Below are 19,616 nucleotides of genomic sequence, written 5' to 3' on the forward strand. Positions count from 1 at the left end.
TGGGAAAAGCATAGCAGGTCAAGTCCTGATGAAGGGTCCTGCCCGAAATTTCGACTCCCCTGCTCTTCCAATGTGTTTGGTACTTTTTCCAACTCCACATTTTATCGAAGCACAACTTAGTTTCTCCTGTACTCAAATTCTATTTGTCTTCTGAATTGCTTGAAGTTAGAGCTTTTTAAGAAATGAGCTGCTGGCATTTGTCATAGAGGCCAGAAGTGCTTCTTCTCTATCTCTTTTGTCCTTACAGAAGAAAACACCCAGACAAGAAGGGTTCTCTACTTCTATACCATCACCAACGTGGAAGACCATGGGGGCTGCTACCTAGAAACAACTTGAGAAAGGTGGACTGGGCATCACTTTTAAAGAGGATGTGTAGAAACTGGAAATCACAGATTGATGGGGGTGAGTGATAGGCCAGCCAGTCTGATAGCATGTTAAAAACTCAATTGCATTAGGAAAAAAAATCTATACCTTCATGTGCAAGCATTAAGACACAAAGACAGTCCTGTGATGATACAGGATTCAAAGTGCTGTCAGAGCAGACCTCAGAGAAAGCAGCATTGCACCTTACAAGTGCACCCTCAACCAGCACAGAGACAATTATGTTGGTGGGTCCTCACAAGCTTTTCCAAATAGCAGTTCACCTTGCTCACAGTCAACACCTTTTTGAAAGGCCTTGTTATGGACAACACAGATTTCATTTCATGTAAACCATGTTAGAATGCCATTCCAAACACCAGATTTCCACAGTCAGACATCTGATGGCCTGATCAATGATTGTCTTGACAATACGTCAAGGCAGCATAAGGAGGGAAGAAGTGTTATGTATTCTAAAAGGCATTAAGGTGGACAAGTCCCCAGGATCAGATGGGATCTGTCCCAGGTTACTGAGGGAAATGAGAGGGGAAATAGCTGGTGCTTTAATAGATATATTTGCAGCATCCTTGAAAACAGGGGAGGTCCCAGAGGACTGCAGAATTGCTAATGTTGTCCCCTTGTTTAAGAAGGGAGCAGGGATAATCCAGAAAATTACAGACCTGTGAGCTTGACATCAGTGGTAGGGAAGCAACTGGGATAGGATATATACCCATTTGGAAGAAAATGGGCTAATCAGTGATGGACAGCATGCTTTTGTGCAGGAAAGGTCATGTCTACAAACCTAATAAAATTCTTTGAAGAAGTGACAAAGTAGATTGATGAGGGAAGGGATGTAAGAAGTCATATACATGGTCTTTAGTGAGGCATTTGATTAGGTTCCCCATGGTAAACTGATGAAGAAGTTGAAGTCGCATAAGGTCCAGAGTGTTCTAGCTTGATGGATAGGGAAATAGTTGGGCAACAGGAGACAGAAAGTATGTGGAAGGGAGCTTCTCAAAATGGAGACCTGTGACAGGGATCTGTGCTAGGATCACTGTTGTTTGTAATATACATAAATGATTTGGAGGAAGTTTGCAGATGACACTAAGATTGGTGGAGTAGCAGATAGTGAAGGGGACTGTCAGAGAATACTGCAGAATATAGATAGATTGGAGAGTTGGACAGAGAAATGGCAGATAGAGTTCAATCCAGACAAATGCGAGGTGATGCATTTTGGAAAATCCAATTCAAGAGCAAACTAGACAGTAAATGGAAAAGTCCAAGGGAAAATTGATGTACAGAAAAATCTGGGTGTTCAGGTCCATTGTTCCCTGAAGGTGGCAACGCAGGTCTGTCAAGTGGTCAAGAAGGCATACGGCATGCTTTCCTTCATCGGATGGGGTATTGAGTACAAGAGTTGGCAGGTCATGTTACAGTTGTATAAGACTTTGGTTCAGCCACATTTGGAATCCTGCACAGAGTTCTGGTCGCCACATTACTAAAACGATATGGATGCTTTGGAGAGGGTGCAGAGGAGCTCACCAGGAGAGCTCCTGGTAGGGAGGGTGCTAGCTATGAGGAGAGGTTGAGTAGATTAGGATTATTTTCATTGGAAAGGTGGTGGTTGAGGGAGACTTGATTGAGGCCTACAAAATCATGAGAGGTGTAGACAGGGTGGATAGCAAGAAACTTTTTCCCAGAGTGGAGGACTCAATTACTCGGGATCATGAGTTCAAAGTGAGATGGGAAAAGTTTATGGGAGATATAGATGGAAAGTTCTTCACGCAGAGGGTGATGGGTGCCTGGAATGCATTGCCAGCGGAGGTGATAGGGATGAGAATGATAACATCATTCAAAATGTATCTAGACAGATACATGAATGGGCAGGGAGCAAAGGGATACAGATCCTTAGAGAATAGGCAGCAAATTTAGATACAGGATGTGGATTGGCACAGGCTTAGAGGGCCGAAGGGTCTGTTCCTGCACTGTTAATGTTTTGTTCTTTGTAAATGTACAAGTCGTTCTGCTAAAGTGCATATTTATGTAATGCAAATTCCCTAAAACATGATTGATGATTTGGGAACACTGTTTCTAAAGTGCAAACTTTTAAAGCGTGTATTGGTTATAACACAATTCCAGCCCCATTAGTTTAAATGGTGCTGCTTTTGCACGATTAATCTCAGAATATGGGATTGCATGAGAACGGAACTACCCGTTTATAGCAGAACTGATTTTGGCATCAATGTTGGGTTCCCACATATGAGTGAATGGCCATATCTTTGAGGGATATTCTGTGCACTGAAGAATATATCAATGGAGCTTGGGGAGTTGAATGAAGTGCTAGTAGGGTGCAGAAGGAGCTGGATGAAGATGATCTGACAGCTGCCTGGAAACTGAGAACACACATCGAGGAAGCTCTTGTTGTAATTTGATGGTCATTTGAAAGATCTTTTACCTCTGATCTGTTCTCTCTTTGATGTGTCCACCTCCTTCTTTTGGCTGACTGTGGATTGTTTAACCACTCGCATGCAATAGTTCTGCCATGTCTAGCTTTAAATGCTTAACAGGAAAGTTCTAGAATGTTTTAAGACGGTGCAAATGGTCATGGTATTCCCCCATCTTCTCCCTTAGCATTTAGTATTAGAAAAGAAAATGAGAATGGGGAGTTCAACTTTGCCTCTTTACGAACAACAGATAACATCAAAACATAAGGACACAGAATAATAAACACCTAGGTCGAGAAAAAGACTCATACCCTGATAAAAGATAAGTTGCTAAGATACCAGATACTACAATAAAAGTTAAAGACTCAGCTTCCCTTAATATACTATAAGCAGGGTTTCTAGAACAAATGTAGAAAGGTCAAAAAATGATATGAGGCAAAAATAAAAAGACTTGTACTCAGACAAACAATTACCTACAGTTTACCTTGCCATAGGAGAGCATTGCATTATAGTACAAGACTAGAACCCTGATTCTTCCTCCAAACCAAAGTGATCTCAGGCTAACCAGAGACCATGCAGCTGTGCGAATGTGCTAGAAGATCTGGAACTTATCACCCCATGTCTTGGAAACATGGAAGATGTGATTTTTTGCCAAAGACGTCAGAGTGTTCTCAAAGTCAGTCAGAAATCAACAGACATGCAGACAGTTTTGAGTGAAAAGTGATCAGTTCAGGCTTAGAGACCAAGATATATCATTTACGTCATCTTGTAAATTTAGATAAGTTGAACAGTTATAAAATATTAAATACTGTTATTAGTCAAAATCGTGTAGACTCTTATTATAAATCTCATAAGTGCATGAATCATGAGAGGATGCCTGATGATCATTTGTTGTCATAATAGCCACAGAGAAGCTTCTCTCATAAGGTACAATAAATTCCAGACCAAGACAATGACCAAGATATTACAGGAAACATGTTCCACAGTCTGATTCCAAATCAATTAGATAAAATAACTGAAAGGATGAATATTGGACCCTGAGAGAAAGGAATATTTGACCATGGGAATTCTGAACTCATCACCTACCCTTCTCTTGGATTAAAAGGTGTAAGAGAGTAACAGAGGATGTAAACCTTCTACAAAGGAAGGGAATAAAACTGAATTTGTCTGTAAAATTGTGAAATTGAAGTCTTAGCTTTTAATTCAGTATACAACGATAACTCACTTTTAATCCAACTAAATTAATTGAATTTCAAAATCCATATGCTGTACATGGAGTTGTACAGAAGTTTTGGTACTCATGACATCATGAAATTGCAACCTAGGATTGCTGATCTATAACATTGCATCTCAGCCTATTTTCATCCATCCAATTTTGTGAACAATTTTAATGGCCGTGGGAAGCTCCCAACAGTTTGTTGAAAAATGCATGTAACTGAAAATAATGGTATCCTCAAATTGTTTTCTTCAACATCTACTACAGTTTCAATCTGCATATGAAGAGATTAATTTGCTGTTTGTGGGCCAGGAAATACATTAATTACCTGCTATGTTTGCATACAAAATGACAGTGACTACATAGCAAAAGTAAATTGGATCAATTGACGCAAAAGTTGGCCCTTCAGGCGAAAGATTTTCAATTTTGCCACCCCAATTCCTGTTCATTTCTGTTTTGGTGTTTCATTGAGTGTATACACATCTAAATTCATTATTGAAATCTTCAATTAAGCTAATAACCACTTAGAAAATATATGGTTTGCAATGTATCTAGAATAAACACAGTTATAGAGTCATAGAGATGTACAGCATGGAAACAGACCGCTCAGTCCAACTTGTCTATGCCAACCAGATATCCCAACCCAATCTAGTCCCACCTGCCAGCACACGGCCCATATCACTCGAAACCCTTCCTATTCATATACCCATCCAGATGCCTTTTAAATGCTGCAATTATACCAGCATCCATCACTTCCTCTGGCAGCTCATTCCATTCATGCTCCATCTGTGTGAAAATGTTGCCCCATAGGTCCCTTTTATATCTTTCCCCTCTCACCCTAAACCTATGCCCTCTAGTTCTGAACTCCCCACCCCAGGGAAAAGACTTTGTCTATTTACCCTCTCCATGTCCCTCATGATTTTACAAACCTCTATAAGGTCACCCCTCAGCTTCTGATGCTCCAGGGAAAACAGCCCCAAGCCTATTCAACCTCTCCCAGTAGCTCAAATTCTCCAACCCTGGCAACATCTTTGCAAATATTTTCGGAACCCTTTCAAGTTTCACAACATCCTTCCAATAGGAAGGAGACCAGGATTGCATGCAATATTCCAAAAGTGGCCTAACCAATGCCCTATACAGCTCAACATGACCAGTTATGTTCTATAATATAAATGCTCTCCTTCCCTTTGTCCATCCATGTTACATAAAACAATAGACATATTTCAAAATCATTAATTTTACAGGATTGATTTTGAAAAGTTTCTGAATGATGCAGTAAGTTGTTATATAAACACAGTTAAAAATCACAACTCCAGGTTATAGTCCAACAGGTTTATTTGGAAGCACTAGCTTTCGGAACGCTGCTCCTTCATCAGATGGTTGTACCACCTGATGAAGGAGCAGCGCTCTGAAAGCTAGTGCTTCCAAATAAACCTGTTGGACTATAACCTGGTGTTGTGCGATTTTTAACTATGTACACTCCAGTCCAAAACCAGCACCTCCAAATCATTATATAAACACAGCATTTTCCATAGACTGAACATTTGATACTAACTTTGGAGATACCTGTCCATTCATTGGCCAGTTTACTAACAATATGGTACACCCCCCAGCATCCTTAAGGGATGAACATATCATTACTTAATATCACATTGAAGGTATGTGGCATAGTAAGTAGTATCCTTGTCTCAAAGCTAGAAGCTCTGTGTTCAAGTTGTACTTTATGACTTGATGGCCATAAAGTTTAAATTTCTGTAAATCCTTCCATCATACACAAATGACAGTGGTAAAAGCAGTAGAGATGCTCTGTCAGCCAAAATGGAAAGAAATTTGTGTCTCTACCATTACTATCCACAGCCCCAAGACTACAGCATGATATAAAAGTGCAGGTTGCCACAGAAATTTGGACCTCCCCAGAAGCCCGTTAGCTGGAATGGATTAGATTGATGTTAAGAACACAGGGTTGAATCCCCATTCTACCTGGGAATGAATCTAACTGTGGTGAAGATTACAGAATCACAGAAATGTTAACAATGCCAAAGGAAGCCACTTGGCCCATCATGCCTGCACCAGCTCATTAAATAAGCCAATCTTCTTTAATTGCGTACCCTTGTGCATTATTTTTATCCGAATAATCATCCCAAGCCCTTCTGAATGCCTCAATTGTAGCTGCCTCCACCACACTTCAAAGCTGTACATTCCATACCCTAACTATTCACTCAATGGAAAAGTTTTTTCCAAACTTCTTTTGGTCTGTTCTAAGGGAGAAATATTTGAGGCCAGATGAAACTAATCTACATTTCCCGATCACTAAACATGACGGGAAACAGTTACTGAATGGAATCACAGTCATCATTCTGGTCAGTAATTATGTTCAGCTGGATATTAACAAAATCTGTTGGATTTTACTGCACTCCATTTTTTTTTGTAAATATATTTATTACTTTAAATCTGTTGAGAGCTCGTGGCATTAATTTGCTGCTCAAAAGTAGGCAACATAGGAAAAGAATATCAAATTCTTTTGTTACTTTAGACTTTATTTAATTGCAACATAAAAATGCAGTTTACTTTCATATTGGTAGGTCTTTTTTCACAATTCTTTGTCACGCAATCTGCTTGTGCTATTAGGCTACAGTCTGCGAGACTATAATTATGATAGATCCACCCAGCAAAATGTAAATATTGCTGGTCTGTTCTAAGGGAAAAATATTTGAGGCCAGATGAAACTAATCTACATTTCCCCATCACTAAACATGATGGGAAACAGTTACTGAATGGAATCACAGTCATAATTCTGGTCAGTAATTATGTTCAGCTGGATATTAACAAAATCTGCTGGATTTTACTGTACTCCACTTTTTTAAAAATATATTTATTAGCAAATTTTTTTAACTTTACAAACATATAAAATTATTGAAAAATACAATAACAAATATCGGTATAATAAAAAGAATAAAAACACTAGTTACAATACAACTACTGTCTACTAACTACTAACCTACCCTATAATACGAGACAAACCCTAACACTGTGCAAAGCAACACCAAAAAAACGAAAGACAACCAAGAAGAAACAAAGGACACAAAATACAGAACACCTATGCTCGGCGCAAAGCTCCCAAACAAAGGGACGGGAGGTGTGTGTGTGTGTCCATATTAACTCAGGAGACTCCCTCCAGGGCCCAGGGCTTGACAAATCTAACCATCCTGTTAAACAAATGCCCTAATTAAGATAACTGACAAATTTATATCCAAATAACTCAAGTAGGGCTGCCATATCTTATAAAAATGGTCTGTTATGTGGTGCACCATGTCTGTAAAAAAAAAGGCAAGGGAATGTGCTCCATAACTAATTTTTGCCATCCCAGCAAGCCTGGTGGGTTCTCAGACACCCAGTTCATCAAAATATTCTTCTATGCGCAGTATGCAAGAATATTAAATAGTTCTTCCCATGTTAAATTCGGTAGACCTAAGAGGAGGGATATCGGGTCTACTTTGACTTCAGTCCTCAATACCCTCCCTATCTCTCCCGCCACAGCGCTCCAATAAACATGGAGCCTGTGGCATGCCCAGAAGCAATGAGTAAGAGTACCTACACTTATTTTACATTAGGGGCACACTGAAGATGCCCCTTTTTTAAACTTCACCAGATGGCCTGGTGCCAGATGAGCCCTGTGCAGAACTTCGTAGCGCATGTCCTATTACAGATTGAGATCTTTCGAGTATTCTCCCATATGTTCTCCCACATTTCAGAAGAGATCTCCACTCCTAGCTGTTGCTCCCAGACCTCACATAACCGGTTAATATCCTGCCAGGATCTGCCAACCAGCAGGCGATAGAGGGCAGTAACCGAAAGGGTGCTTGTGGAACGCAGCAATAACCTCCCTGTATCGGGCTTATAGGGCTTAGTGAGAAGCATAGTCTTCTTCTGGATGAAATCCCTAACCTGAAAAAAAACAGAAAAGGTCTCTGCTGGGCAACCCGTATTTCTGGCTCAGTTGCTCAAAAGACATCATAACCTCCCCCTCAAACAAGTCTCCCAAACTAGAAACTCCTCTCGCTGCCCATAGTTTGAACCCAGAGTCCATCATCCCTGGTCGGAACCCTGCCATGCCAACTATAGGTGTAAGTGGCAAAGTCTTGGATAAACAACCCTCACTCTGACACATCGCCCTCCATGCCTTGACTGTACTAATGACAATGGGGTTCCGGCAGTGGTCCATAACTGTCCTCAACTTATCCATGAACAATAGGTTAATAAGAGGGCACTTTGCCTGGGAGGCCTCAATATCCAGCCATATTGAGTTTGGATCGTTACCTATTCAATCTCAAAGGACAGCAGGGAACTCAATTGATACCACCTGATGTCTGGGAAATCAACTCCTCTCCCTCCTTGAGGCAACTGCAATTTAATAAGTTTGATGAGGGGCCGCCCACGATGCCAGACAAAGGAACCGAACCACCCCATAAGCTTCCGCAGTGTTGACCTGGAAAACATTATAGGGAGCATTTACATGGGATAAAGCAAACGAGGAAGAACATTCATCTCAATGAGAGATATTCGGCCCAGCCATGAAATTGGAAGAGCCTCCCATCTCTGGAGATCTCGCCAAATATTGTCGAGCAAGTGAGCAAAGTTAGTCCGAAATAACAGATCAAACTTGGGGGTAATAAAATGCCTAGGTATCGGAACCCTGCCCGTGACGATTTAAAAGGGAACTTAGGGTCACCTTCAACTTCTGGCACATCCTTCAGGTTCCCCAAAGGCATAGCCTCCAATTTTGCAAAGTTAATCTTACATCCTGAAATAGCCCCAAATGAATTGATACATTGTATCAAATGGAGTACGGAGGTTATCGGGTTCGATAAAAACAGGCAGACATCATCCGCATACAATGTAATCTTGTGTGCTCTCGATTCCACTTCCGGAGCGGTTATGTGGATGTTCTGACGATGGCCTCTGCCAGTGGTTCTATCACCAACGTGAACAACAACGGTGAGAGGGAGCAGCCTTGCTGACTACCCCTACCAATCCTAAAATTCCCAGACTTCACCCCATTGGTGATGACCAAGCCAGAGGGTGGTGATATAAAATCTCCACCCACCTAACAAAACCCCAACCAACACAAACTGTTCTAAGACATAAAAAAGATACAGCCATTCCACCCAGTCCCTGCCGGTCAAATGCTTTCTCTGCATCTAAGGAAATCACCAACGCCTGAGTTGATCATTACTGACAAACTTGGACCACATTCAGCAACCTCTAATATCATTAGAGGACCTACGGCCCCTTATAAAGCCTGTCTGGTCCTCTTTAATAATATGGGGCAACATCCATTCCAATCTCAGCGCCAGGACCTTGGACAGAATTTTGAGATCTGAATTTAATAGAGAGATGGGCCTATATGAAAGTGGCCCACTTATGAATTAAACAAATATTAGCTTCTCTCAAAGATGGTGGGAGGCATTCATGCATATAGGAGTGATTGTACATCTCCAACATCGGCCCTGACAGAATCCCTATAAACTCCTTGTAAAACTTACCAGGGAGACGATCAGGGCCAGGCGCTTTCCCACTCTGAAGTTGCCTAGCTGCTTCCTGTATTTCCTGAACTGTCAAGGGTACATTAAGGAGAGAGGCCTGTTCCAAGGTTACCCCTGGGAGGTCCAAGTTCTTAAAAAAGGTCTCCATTTTAGCCCTCCTGTCCTCGCAACCTTCAGACCAATACAATTCAGAGTAAAAGCTCCAAAAAGCTTCATTAACTTTTTTAGCATCATATGTAATGACCCTGGCGCTGTCTCTGATTGCAGTAATGAATTAGGGAGCACGCTTTTTCTTAGTCAGGTATGTTAAATACTTCCCTGGCCTATCCCCATATTCGAACAGCCTTTGTCTAGCAAAAGCAAGTTCTTTCTTTGCATTTTGTGTCAGTATTGAATTCAAGGCAGCCCGGAGGGCCGTGATTCGCTGTAGCTTAGTCACCAAAGGCCACGCAAAATGGCGGCTTTCAACCGCGTCTCAAGTAGACGCTGCTGTTCCTCCTTCTGTCATTTCCGGCTAGCCAAATAGAAAATAGCTAATCCCCTAGCAAAGGCCTTAGCAGTCTTCCACAGCATGGACGGACTACGAGCCATGCCGGAGTTGATAGTCAAGAATTCCTGAAACTCCTCAAAAAGTATTCCACAAATTTGGAATCCTTAAGGAGAAAAGGGTCCAAATGCCAGTGCCGCAAACTAACCCCTCACTCTTGGCCTTAACCTCAAAATATACTGCTGCGTGATCAGAGATAGCTATATTCCCAATTTTACAACCCATAATCGAATCCAGAAGGACTGAGGGAGTCAGAAAGAGGTCAATCCTTGTGTGACATTTATGTGGGTTTGAAAAAAAGGTGAAGTCCCTGCCGGTAGGGTGAAGACATCTCCAATTATCCACCAGCCCCAACTCCTCGCATAGGTCAACCATCTGCTTGGCCGGCGAAGAAATAGTTGGGGGCCCACAAGGCATCCTGTCCAATCCTAAAGACAATTAAAATCCCCCCCATAATAATGTGCCGTGTTCCAAAAGCACCCAACTTAGAGAAAGCACTAATCAAAAATTTAAGGGGATTGCCGGAGGACAATAGACATTTAAAATGCCATATTCCTCCCATGTATCAGGGCTTTAAGTATCACAAACCATCCCGGCTCAACTTTCACCTGCTCTAATAATGTGAATGGAAGATTTTTCTGGATAAGTACTGCCACTCCCCTACTTTTAGTAGTAAAGGATGAAAAGAATACCCGGTCATAACCCCCCTGTTGTAATTTCAGGTGTTCCCCATCATCAATATGGGTTTCCTGCAACAAACCTTTTTTCCCTCTTAAGGCTAGAAAGCACTTTTTTTCTTTTTAACAGGCGAATGACTTCCCTTAATGTTCCAGGTGCACTATTTAATAAGATACTTAGCCATATCCACTTTCAGAGACCCTTGAACCCCTCAGAGGGAGAACCCTACTTACAAACCGCTGAGCATAAGTAAATAAAGACTCAGAGTCGAAGAACTACATATACAAAAACTCTATCATAACTATAAACAACGATTACTACCAAAAAACTACAAAGAAAACCAACTATAAAACATTAAATGGAAGACTCTTCCCCCTGCTCATAGGGGGCACTCACCCTACCCATCCCCTCCTTCACAGTTCCTTCAAACCCAGACTGTGCCCCAGCCTTAGGCCAGAAAAAGAAACAAGGAGATGATTCTTAAATTAACAGAAAAAAGACAAAGTCAGGATGAGCAATCCACCCATCCCTGGCTTCATGTCACCCCTACTTGTGACTAAAAGACAAACAGAACAAACAAAAATAAAGGGGAATAGACAAAGAACATCCCCAAATTTCCCATCAGAAAATCCAGTTATTAAAAAAAATAGGAACAACTTATTCCAAGGTCTTTTCCCCCTTTCCAAAAAGGAAATTATTAGGGTGAAAGAAATGAATTTAAAAAAACGGAAGGGAAAACATGGGGAAAGACAGAAAAGAGAACAAACATTAACCGTATTCTTCAGGTCAATCCGTCTATTTTAAAGTGTCCACAAAGTTTTTAGCTTTATCCGCTGAGTCAAATGTATAAACGGAGTCCTCGTGGCAGAAATGGAGCACTGCGGGGTATCTCATGAAATACTGGATGCCCAGGTTCCTCAGCCTCTTTTTAACTTCATCGAAGGACTTCCTCTTTCAAATTACAGCTGCAGAGAAATCCTGTGAAAACATGATTTTTGACCCCTTGTACAGCAGTGCCTGCGGATCTTTTCCCAGGGTTCTGGAATCTTCTATGACTTTTTGCTTGTCCTTACATGAGTGGAAGTGCACTAGGACCAAGTGGGGGTGCTGCACTGGGCCTGACCTGTGCACAGTAACACAATAAGCCCTTTCAATCTGCAGCCTGCTGGACTCAATGTGAAGGCCCAAAAACTTCGGCAGCCAGTTTTCAAAGAAGCTGACTGGTTGTTCACCTTCCTCACCTTTAGGGAGCCTGACAATTCGGAGACTTATCCGTTGATATGGCCTCGCAAGGCCCGCACCTCTCGTTCCAGCATCTGGATCTGACTGGATGAGGACTCCATCGCAACTTTCTAGGCCTTAGTTCGACCCTCCGCCTCCTCCAGCCTCTCCCTGAGGCCTGGATCTCCTGCTCATGCTTCTGCAGCATGGATACAATAGGTTGGACCTGGGCATGAATCTCCCCACAGATCTCCTCAATCACAGCCCCAAATTTCAAGGTAAGTCTCTCCATCGCCGCAGCCAATTCCTGTGAGTCTGTCAGGTCCACGGGGGGGCTGCAGCAGTCTCTGGTATGCCTGGTGCTGCAGGGGAGTGTCCTCCCTGCTGCTGTTTGCTCGCTCCTTTTCCCTTTGGCATTCTTCCCACTCCAAAATATTAACAAATGTGTTCTCTATAAGGTTTTAAACTAGTAATTCCACCACATAAGTTAGCCGGGGATGGCAAAAAACACTGGTATGCCTTGGCTGTTAGACAGAGCTGTCCACAGCAGTTCTACAGAATCGCCGCCATCTTGCCGAGTCCTCCTGTACTCCATTCTTAAATAGCACAAAGAAATAGTACAAGGATGCCTTCCTTGAAGAAGCTCTCTTCCTCCCTCTACAAAGATAACTTACAAGGATGCCGCTCTCTTCCTCCCTCTACAAAGATAACTTACAAGGATGCCTTCCTTGAAGAAGCTCTCTTCCTCCCTCTACAAAGATAATTCTCCTCAAAGAAAAAGTTATCTCTGTGTGTAAATGATACCCATCGTAGGGATTCAAATTTATCTACATTAAAAATCTTAACTGTTTGCCTTCATTTACTTCTGGTACTGCCTCTTCAATCTGTATCACACAATTTGGGCTGAAATTGCAATCGTCCTAGGGGAGGCAGGCTTGGGTACAGGTAGACCCAGAAAATCTACACTTGAAAGGCATCACTAGCTCCCATATTTCCAGGATACATTTAGATTTTCGAAGGGCGCCAGGCGAACCACGTGCATCCAATTAATTGCTTATTTACCTTATTGTACATTTAGGAACATCTGGAACAGCAAATATAAAGTTTTAAATGGTTAGTATCGGAAATATAGAAGATCTACAACATGTTTGGAGACAGCTGTGGGGAACATCCATAGCAGCGATGGTTCAGAAGAATGTAGGGCTGCTTGATTATGGGTGTCCAAACTGCAACTGGCCCTCAGCTCTCCCAGCTCATTCATTGGCTCATTCTTTTAGATTATCCCTCTGTACCTAGTTCGTATCTTGCCCATGCCCTGTGTACCTAACTGGCTGATGAACTCTACTCCAGATCAATTGGTGGCTGTTGCTTTGAAAATTGTATCATGCCACTATGGTTGATGCAGTGCAAAGGCAAGACTTGAAACATTCTAGGTGCCAGGCTCCTACCTCTGGAGTGAAAAGTTGTCACATTGTGCAATAGCTTTCATTTTAAAAATATTATTACTAAATCTCATGACATAGAAAATAATATAGCAAGTTTGTGAATGCATTGGAGAGAGTGCAGAAAAGGTTCCTGGGATAGAAAATCTTCAGTTATGAAGATAGAAGAGAAAAGTTGAAAAGAAAGCAGAGAGGACATCTGATAGAAAATTTCTGAATCTTGAAAGGTCTGGACAGAGTAGAGAAGGTAAACTGTTCCTTTCTTTTGCACTGCTTCTGAACTTTTACAATAGGCATGGATGTTGAATGACTTATAGGAGAACCCTGAAAACCATCTAAACAATTGAAGAATTCTTAAACGCTGAATTTGTGAGAAACATTCAGCATGAGAGAAACATTATTGAAGAGTAGAGTGTTACTTCTAATACTTTTCTGTTGAGTATAGTTAATATAGTTTTGTTTTGGGTGAAGTAGAGAGTGCAATACAGTAGTCCCCCTGTACCCGCAGGGGATAGGTTCCACAACCTATCACGGAAGCCTGAAACCGCGGATAGGTGCAAACCCATTCATTTAAATAGGGAGCGTACCTTCCTGGCAGCCTTCTGGTTCTGGAAGGTTCCTATAATATGTTTGGGCCGCAGTAAACTCGGGTAACTGAAACCACGGAAACCAGACCGGTGGATACGGGTGTCGCCCTGAATATGGATATGTTGGATAGGCCAGCGGTCTAATCCTGTCACATCTCTGAAGAATTGTATGGAAATTTCTACCATGTTAAATAATATTCCTATCCATCACAATTTCAAGTTTGTGATGTTCTCCGTCAGATTTACTTCCATGCTCTCAATTCAGAAATTACGTATGGCCAAGAACAAAAGGAAACCGTGTACCCTGATGTTTGGGAAGCACATCTGAACACATGTAAGAATTCAAGAATACCTTTTAGTTTATTGATTTCCAATTTGATTTGATGTCTTCACATATCATTGTTGCATTAAGATGCCTGCCTGCTAACAGCATGAAACATTCACCCCAATCTTAAAATAAAATTATGGTTTTATAAAATGTTAGGAAGCATTCCCAACCTCTGTTTTATTGTGGAAACATAGTTAAGCATAAATTTGCATATCACTTCAACCTATCAATTGCAAACTCTTTCCCCTCCAATGACATTCACTCAAAATTATGCTTGATCCATCTACAGAATATTAGATCTTGGATGCTGCACGCTCCACTCACCTTGAATTGCAGAGTCTGTAAATACACATGTTCAGACTAAAACAAAACTACACTGATCTTCTTGTTACACAAAGGCCAAAATCTAAGCATCCTTGGGTTGAATTCCCAAACTGCTAAATGTATAATGCTACCTTGAGCATCCAGATCCTCAATGCCTTTAATGTAGTCAGGGACTCTCTGCTGGATGAAGTAAAGCAGCTCAATGGAGTTGGACATCCAGAAGAAAATGTGCTGGAGGTCTGGAACCAATTCTGTAATACTGAGGAGAGGAAGAGATGCTGGATCCTGGCTGCAGGTAAGCGAGAAGAAATTGTAGAAGGTACAAAACAAAAATAATGGATGAGTCATTTTGTCCACAATTTATGTAAAATGAATTAGATTATAGCCGACAATGAAATTTGAGATCACATACAGAAATTACTTGCAACAAAATTGAAGTTTAATTGGAACTCTGACATTTGGTACTTTACAGGAAAAAATGTACCTTTAACAGATGTATTTCTGAGTGATTAATAAGAAATGGTGCACTACCTGAAAAGGTGGGCAAGCAGGTTTAACAAGGAAATCAACATATATTTGAATATCTGCATGGCCATATGGAAAGAGTTTGTAAGTTGGACTAACTGAATAACTCTTTCAGGAATGGGCAGTATAGTTTCCTTCTATGCCATATGATTCCTTGAAGTGGGAGGAGCATTAAGCGTGATCTATCATAAATAGGAAAGAAATATCTTGGCATACCTGTAATTTACTTTACCAAATAAAGTTATCTCTGTAATATTATAATCAGTTAAAATACTGCTGTTAAGAAATACTTGATTTCATAGATTATGAATGATCATACATGACATCAACTGAAATTAATAGTGACTCAAACAAATTATTTCCAACTGCAAATTGAGGAGTTATTTTGAAAAGAAGAACTATTTAATGTGGGCCAAATATGAGATATACTGACATCAACTGATTAGTGCAGTTCTGTTATGGGCAGCGAAGTGTATCTGTAATTTTGATTTCATCAGGGAATGTTGAGGGGTGATCTAATTGAGAAATTCAAAATGATTAAAGATTGATTTTTGCTGTGTACTAAGTCTATTTTCAGGACAAGGAAAAATAACCTTAAAATTCAAGCTAGGCCATTCAGGGGTGATATTAGGATGTTACTTTTTCCCATAAATGAGAATGGAAATGGATCTCAATCCCAAAAATGCTGTGGAGGCTAGTAAATTGAAAATTTCAAAATGGAGAGTGATTTTTTTTTGTTAGGCAAGTGTATAAAAGGATATGAAACCATGGAAGATAAATGGAACTTTAACTAGTCCAGTCATAATCTAACTGAATGGCAGATCAGCTTCAGGAATTTAATGGCCTACTTTGGTTCCTGCGCTCCTCAGAATCTTGTTTAGAAGAGAGCTTAGTTTGCACTTGCTTACATGCATTTGCAGCATTTGTCCTCCAGCAGCTAAAATCTAAGCTATTCTTTCCAATCACAATGCCAAAGACAATACACCCAATTTAGAAGGATTTACATCTCTAGTTAGTAAATATAAGCTGAAAGGTTTAGTAAATGTAAATATCTTGCCTTCTCACTATTTAAACTAGAGTGCTTCATAGAACCAAATCTGGAGAGAGAGTAGGTCAAGCCTCAACTTGCAGCAACAGGAGGATCAAATAGTTAAAATGCACAGATGAATTCAGAAAATTTATGTGGCCAATAAAGAATTTGATGTTTATAATATTTTTTCAGCAGTAGTTATGGTAAACTTTTATTTGTACAAATCTGCAAAGCATTCCATTTTAGAAATCTTCATTTACAAAACAATAGGAGTGTTGCAAATATACAGACTAATGCATGGTGGAGTAATATCAACCACAACTATTCATGTTATATGTTAACGATCTGAACAAAGGAACAGAGAACATTGTTGTCAAGTTTGCAGAGACCCGGGTTCAATTCCCACCTGTCCGTGTGGAGTTTGCACATTCTCCCTGTATCTGCGTGGGTTTCCTCCGGGTTCTCCGGTTTCCTCCCACAGTCCAAAAAAATGTGCAGGTAAGGTGAGTTGGCCATGCTAAATTGCCTGTAGTGTTAGGTGAAGGAGTAAATGTAGGGAATGGGTCTGGGTGGGTTGCTCTTCGGAGGGTCGGTGTGGACTTGTTGGGCTGAAGGGCCTGTTTCCACACTAACTAATCTAATCTAATACAAGATAGGTGGAGGGACAGGTAGTGTTGAGGAAACAGGGAGGGTGCAGAAGGACTTGGACAGGCTAGGAGAGTGGGCAAAGAGGTGGCAGATGGAGTACAGTGTGGGAAAATGTGAGGTTATGTACTTTGGTAGGAAGAATAGAATGTAGACCATTTTCTAAACGGGGAAAGGCTTTGAAAATATGAAGCAGAAAAGGGACTTGAGAGAAGCTTGAACTAAGACTCCTAAGCTTAATATGCAAGTTTGGTTGGTAATCAAGAAAGCAATATTATTCATTTCAAAGAAGGCTAGATTACAAGAGCAAGGATGTACTACTAAGGCTGTACAAGTCCCTGGTCAGACCATATTTGGAATATTGTTGGAATACTGAGCAGTTCTGGACAATAAATGCAAGGATGGATATGCTGACCTTGGAGAGGGCTCAGAGGAGGTTCACAAGAATGATCCCAGGAATGACGGGCATGTTATATGAGGAAGGGATGAGGACTCTCAGTCTGTACTCAATGGAGTTTAGAAGGATGGGTGGGGGGGGGGGGGGGGCTCTCTCTTTCATGGAAACCTTCAGAATACCAAGAGGCCTGGATGGTGAAGATGTTTCTACTTATAGGAGAGACTAGCACAACCTCAGAGTGAAGAAACAACCCTTTTGAACTGAGATGGGGAGGAATATCTTCAGCCAGAGGGTGGTTAATCTGTGGAACTCATGGCCTCCGCAGCCTTCTGTGGCAAAGTCATTGAGACAGAGATAGATATGTTCTTGATTCAGTAGGGGATGAAGAGTTACAGGAAGAATGCAGGAGAATGGGATTGAGAAACATAACAGCCATAATTGAATGGCCTAATTCTGCTCACTTATAGTATTAAGTGCATATCGAACAACCTCCAACATTCATCAAAACACACACAGATCACATGTGCTTTAATCGTGCTGGACCAACAGCAATTCTGGTACAGCATGCATTTCACAATTACCTTGAGAACATGGAAAACCAAACTTAAAATATTGTTTGGGGTAAATTTGTAAGCACAAAAACCCAGTGAAGAGATTAAAGAAACTGCAGAATCTAAATAAATTATTAATGATGTGTGTAGGACAAATTTCAAACACTTACTGTTCAGACTGTTTCTCTGCCAATTCTCTGGTCTTCCCCTGCAGAAAAAAAGCATACCTTCTAAATAGGAACATAAACCAAATGTGCAACAAGGTGGGCAATTAACATGTGCTGCAGTATTGATTTCGCAAGGTTTTACAAGAGGATATTTGCAGCACTCATGACAATCTAGAATAAACAATCTTTAAGAAAAGTTGCTGTTAAAATAAAAAAAGGTAATTATTAATTATTTGCAAACAAAAAAAAGATGCTCATTGAAAGCCAGTCAAATCTGAGCTTAGAGAGTTTAGAGCAACTCTCTAAGTGAAATCCTAGAGCCATAATTTTCATATAAATACCTGGCTAACTGTGGGTTTACTGACAAATCAGAAGAAATGGAGAGGTTAATAAGTTGATCATCTAAAGTCCCATGTGAACTACTCATGCCACTGATTAAAACAGTACCATCTTCTCCTTCGTCAATGTGAGCCTGACTGGAAAGTGACTGCATTCTTAGCAAACATGTCTGTGACTAAAACTTGATTGCTCACTGAGTAAATACTTCCCTTTCACATAATGAACCAATTCCTTTTACAATGCTTCAATTGATCCTGCATTCTAAATCTTAACTAAAGAAAAGGTTTTTCTTCAGGTCACCATTACTTTTTTTTGACAATTACTTAAAATCTGTATCCTTCATCCCTTCTACCAATGTAAACACTTTCTCCCCATCTACTGTATTGTGACATTTGAATATCATTATATAATCTCTCTGAGGAGGACAGTCCTAACTCCTCTAATCATTCTGTGAAGTGATTGTAATGAGACCAGTCAGGTGGATATCATAGAATGGTTTCCTTGATTGGGGCTGTTAATCTGGTCCAATCATGGAGCCCGGGCTGGCAGAAACAAACAGGAGTTTCTATTTTGATTTAGTCCCTACCCTCCCATTCACTGTTTGTTCACACAGCATTGCCCTTTGATGTGAAGGGCACTGCTTGTCACTGGTCACTCGGGTGTATTCCTATCTTCCTGGTGGTGGAAATTGAATAAAGATTCATACACCTTGTGTCTCTCACTGTGTCTCACACCTGCACACACACACCATGGGTGCTGGGGAAAAAATAAGCACTACCGCAGTTAGGCGGTAGTGTGGGGGTTTGTTTTAAAAAATTCTCAAGGTCAGGTTCGTAGGAGAGTAGTCTGACACAGAACAAACGACCAAGAGGCGAGTCTGCTAGAATATGGGCATTTTATTCCCCGCAGCGTCGCCACAACCAGGTCTCATACAACGGGTCTGGCTTATACTCACTCTACATGTTACCGGAACTGGGAGCCGTCAGTTCTCGTAGAGCGGTTGCCAACAACCCACGCTCGGCGGTTAAACGTAACCCCGGAGCAGACTCACCGAACTGGAGACTTCTCCAGCTGATATACTCTTTTCCAGATATAAACATTCATGTGAACAGCAGAGCAAGGCTAAAAAACACATTCCATTCTGGTTACATACAGATAAGAAGATTCACACGGGACTAAGCAACACCTCCATTCCGGTTAGATTCACACATGTATTGGGACATAATTTTTAACCGTTTCACCACATTCCACTGCTTGGAATTTTACACCACAACA

General features: G+C 41.0%; 1 protein-coding gene across 2 annotated transcripts in view; it reads right to left on the reverse strand.

The window, feature by feature from the left end:
* radil (Ras association and DIL domains) overlaps nt 1–19,616 on the reverse strand; it is a 124,407-nt gene that overhangs the window by 50,961 nt on the left and 53,830 nt on the right. For both annotated transcript variants that reach the window (XM_043711913.1, XM_043711912.1), the window contains exons 5-6: nt 18,006–18,043; nt 14,819–14,976 (exon numbers count right to left, since the gene is read on the reverse strand). In XM_043711913.1, the coding sequence (XP_043567848.1) occupies nt 14,819–14,976; nt 18,006–18,043 (196 nt within the window). The remainder of the gene's footprint in view (nt 1–14,818; nt 14,977–18,005; nt 18,044–19,616) is intronic.

This window comes from Chiloscyllium plagiosum, chromosome 21 (genome assembly GCF_004010195.1).
Source record: "Chiloscyllium plagiosum isolate BGI_BamShark_2017 chromosome 21, ASM401019v2, whole genome shotgun sequence".
NCBI classification, from domain to species: Eukaryota; Metazoa; Chordata; class Chondrichthyes; order Orectolobiformes; family Hemiscylliidae; genus Chiloscyllium; species Chiloscyllium plagiosum.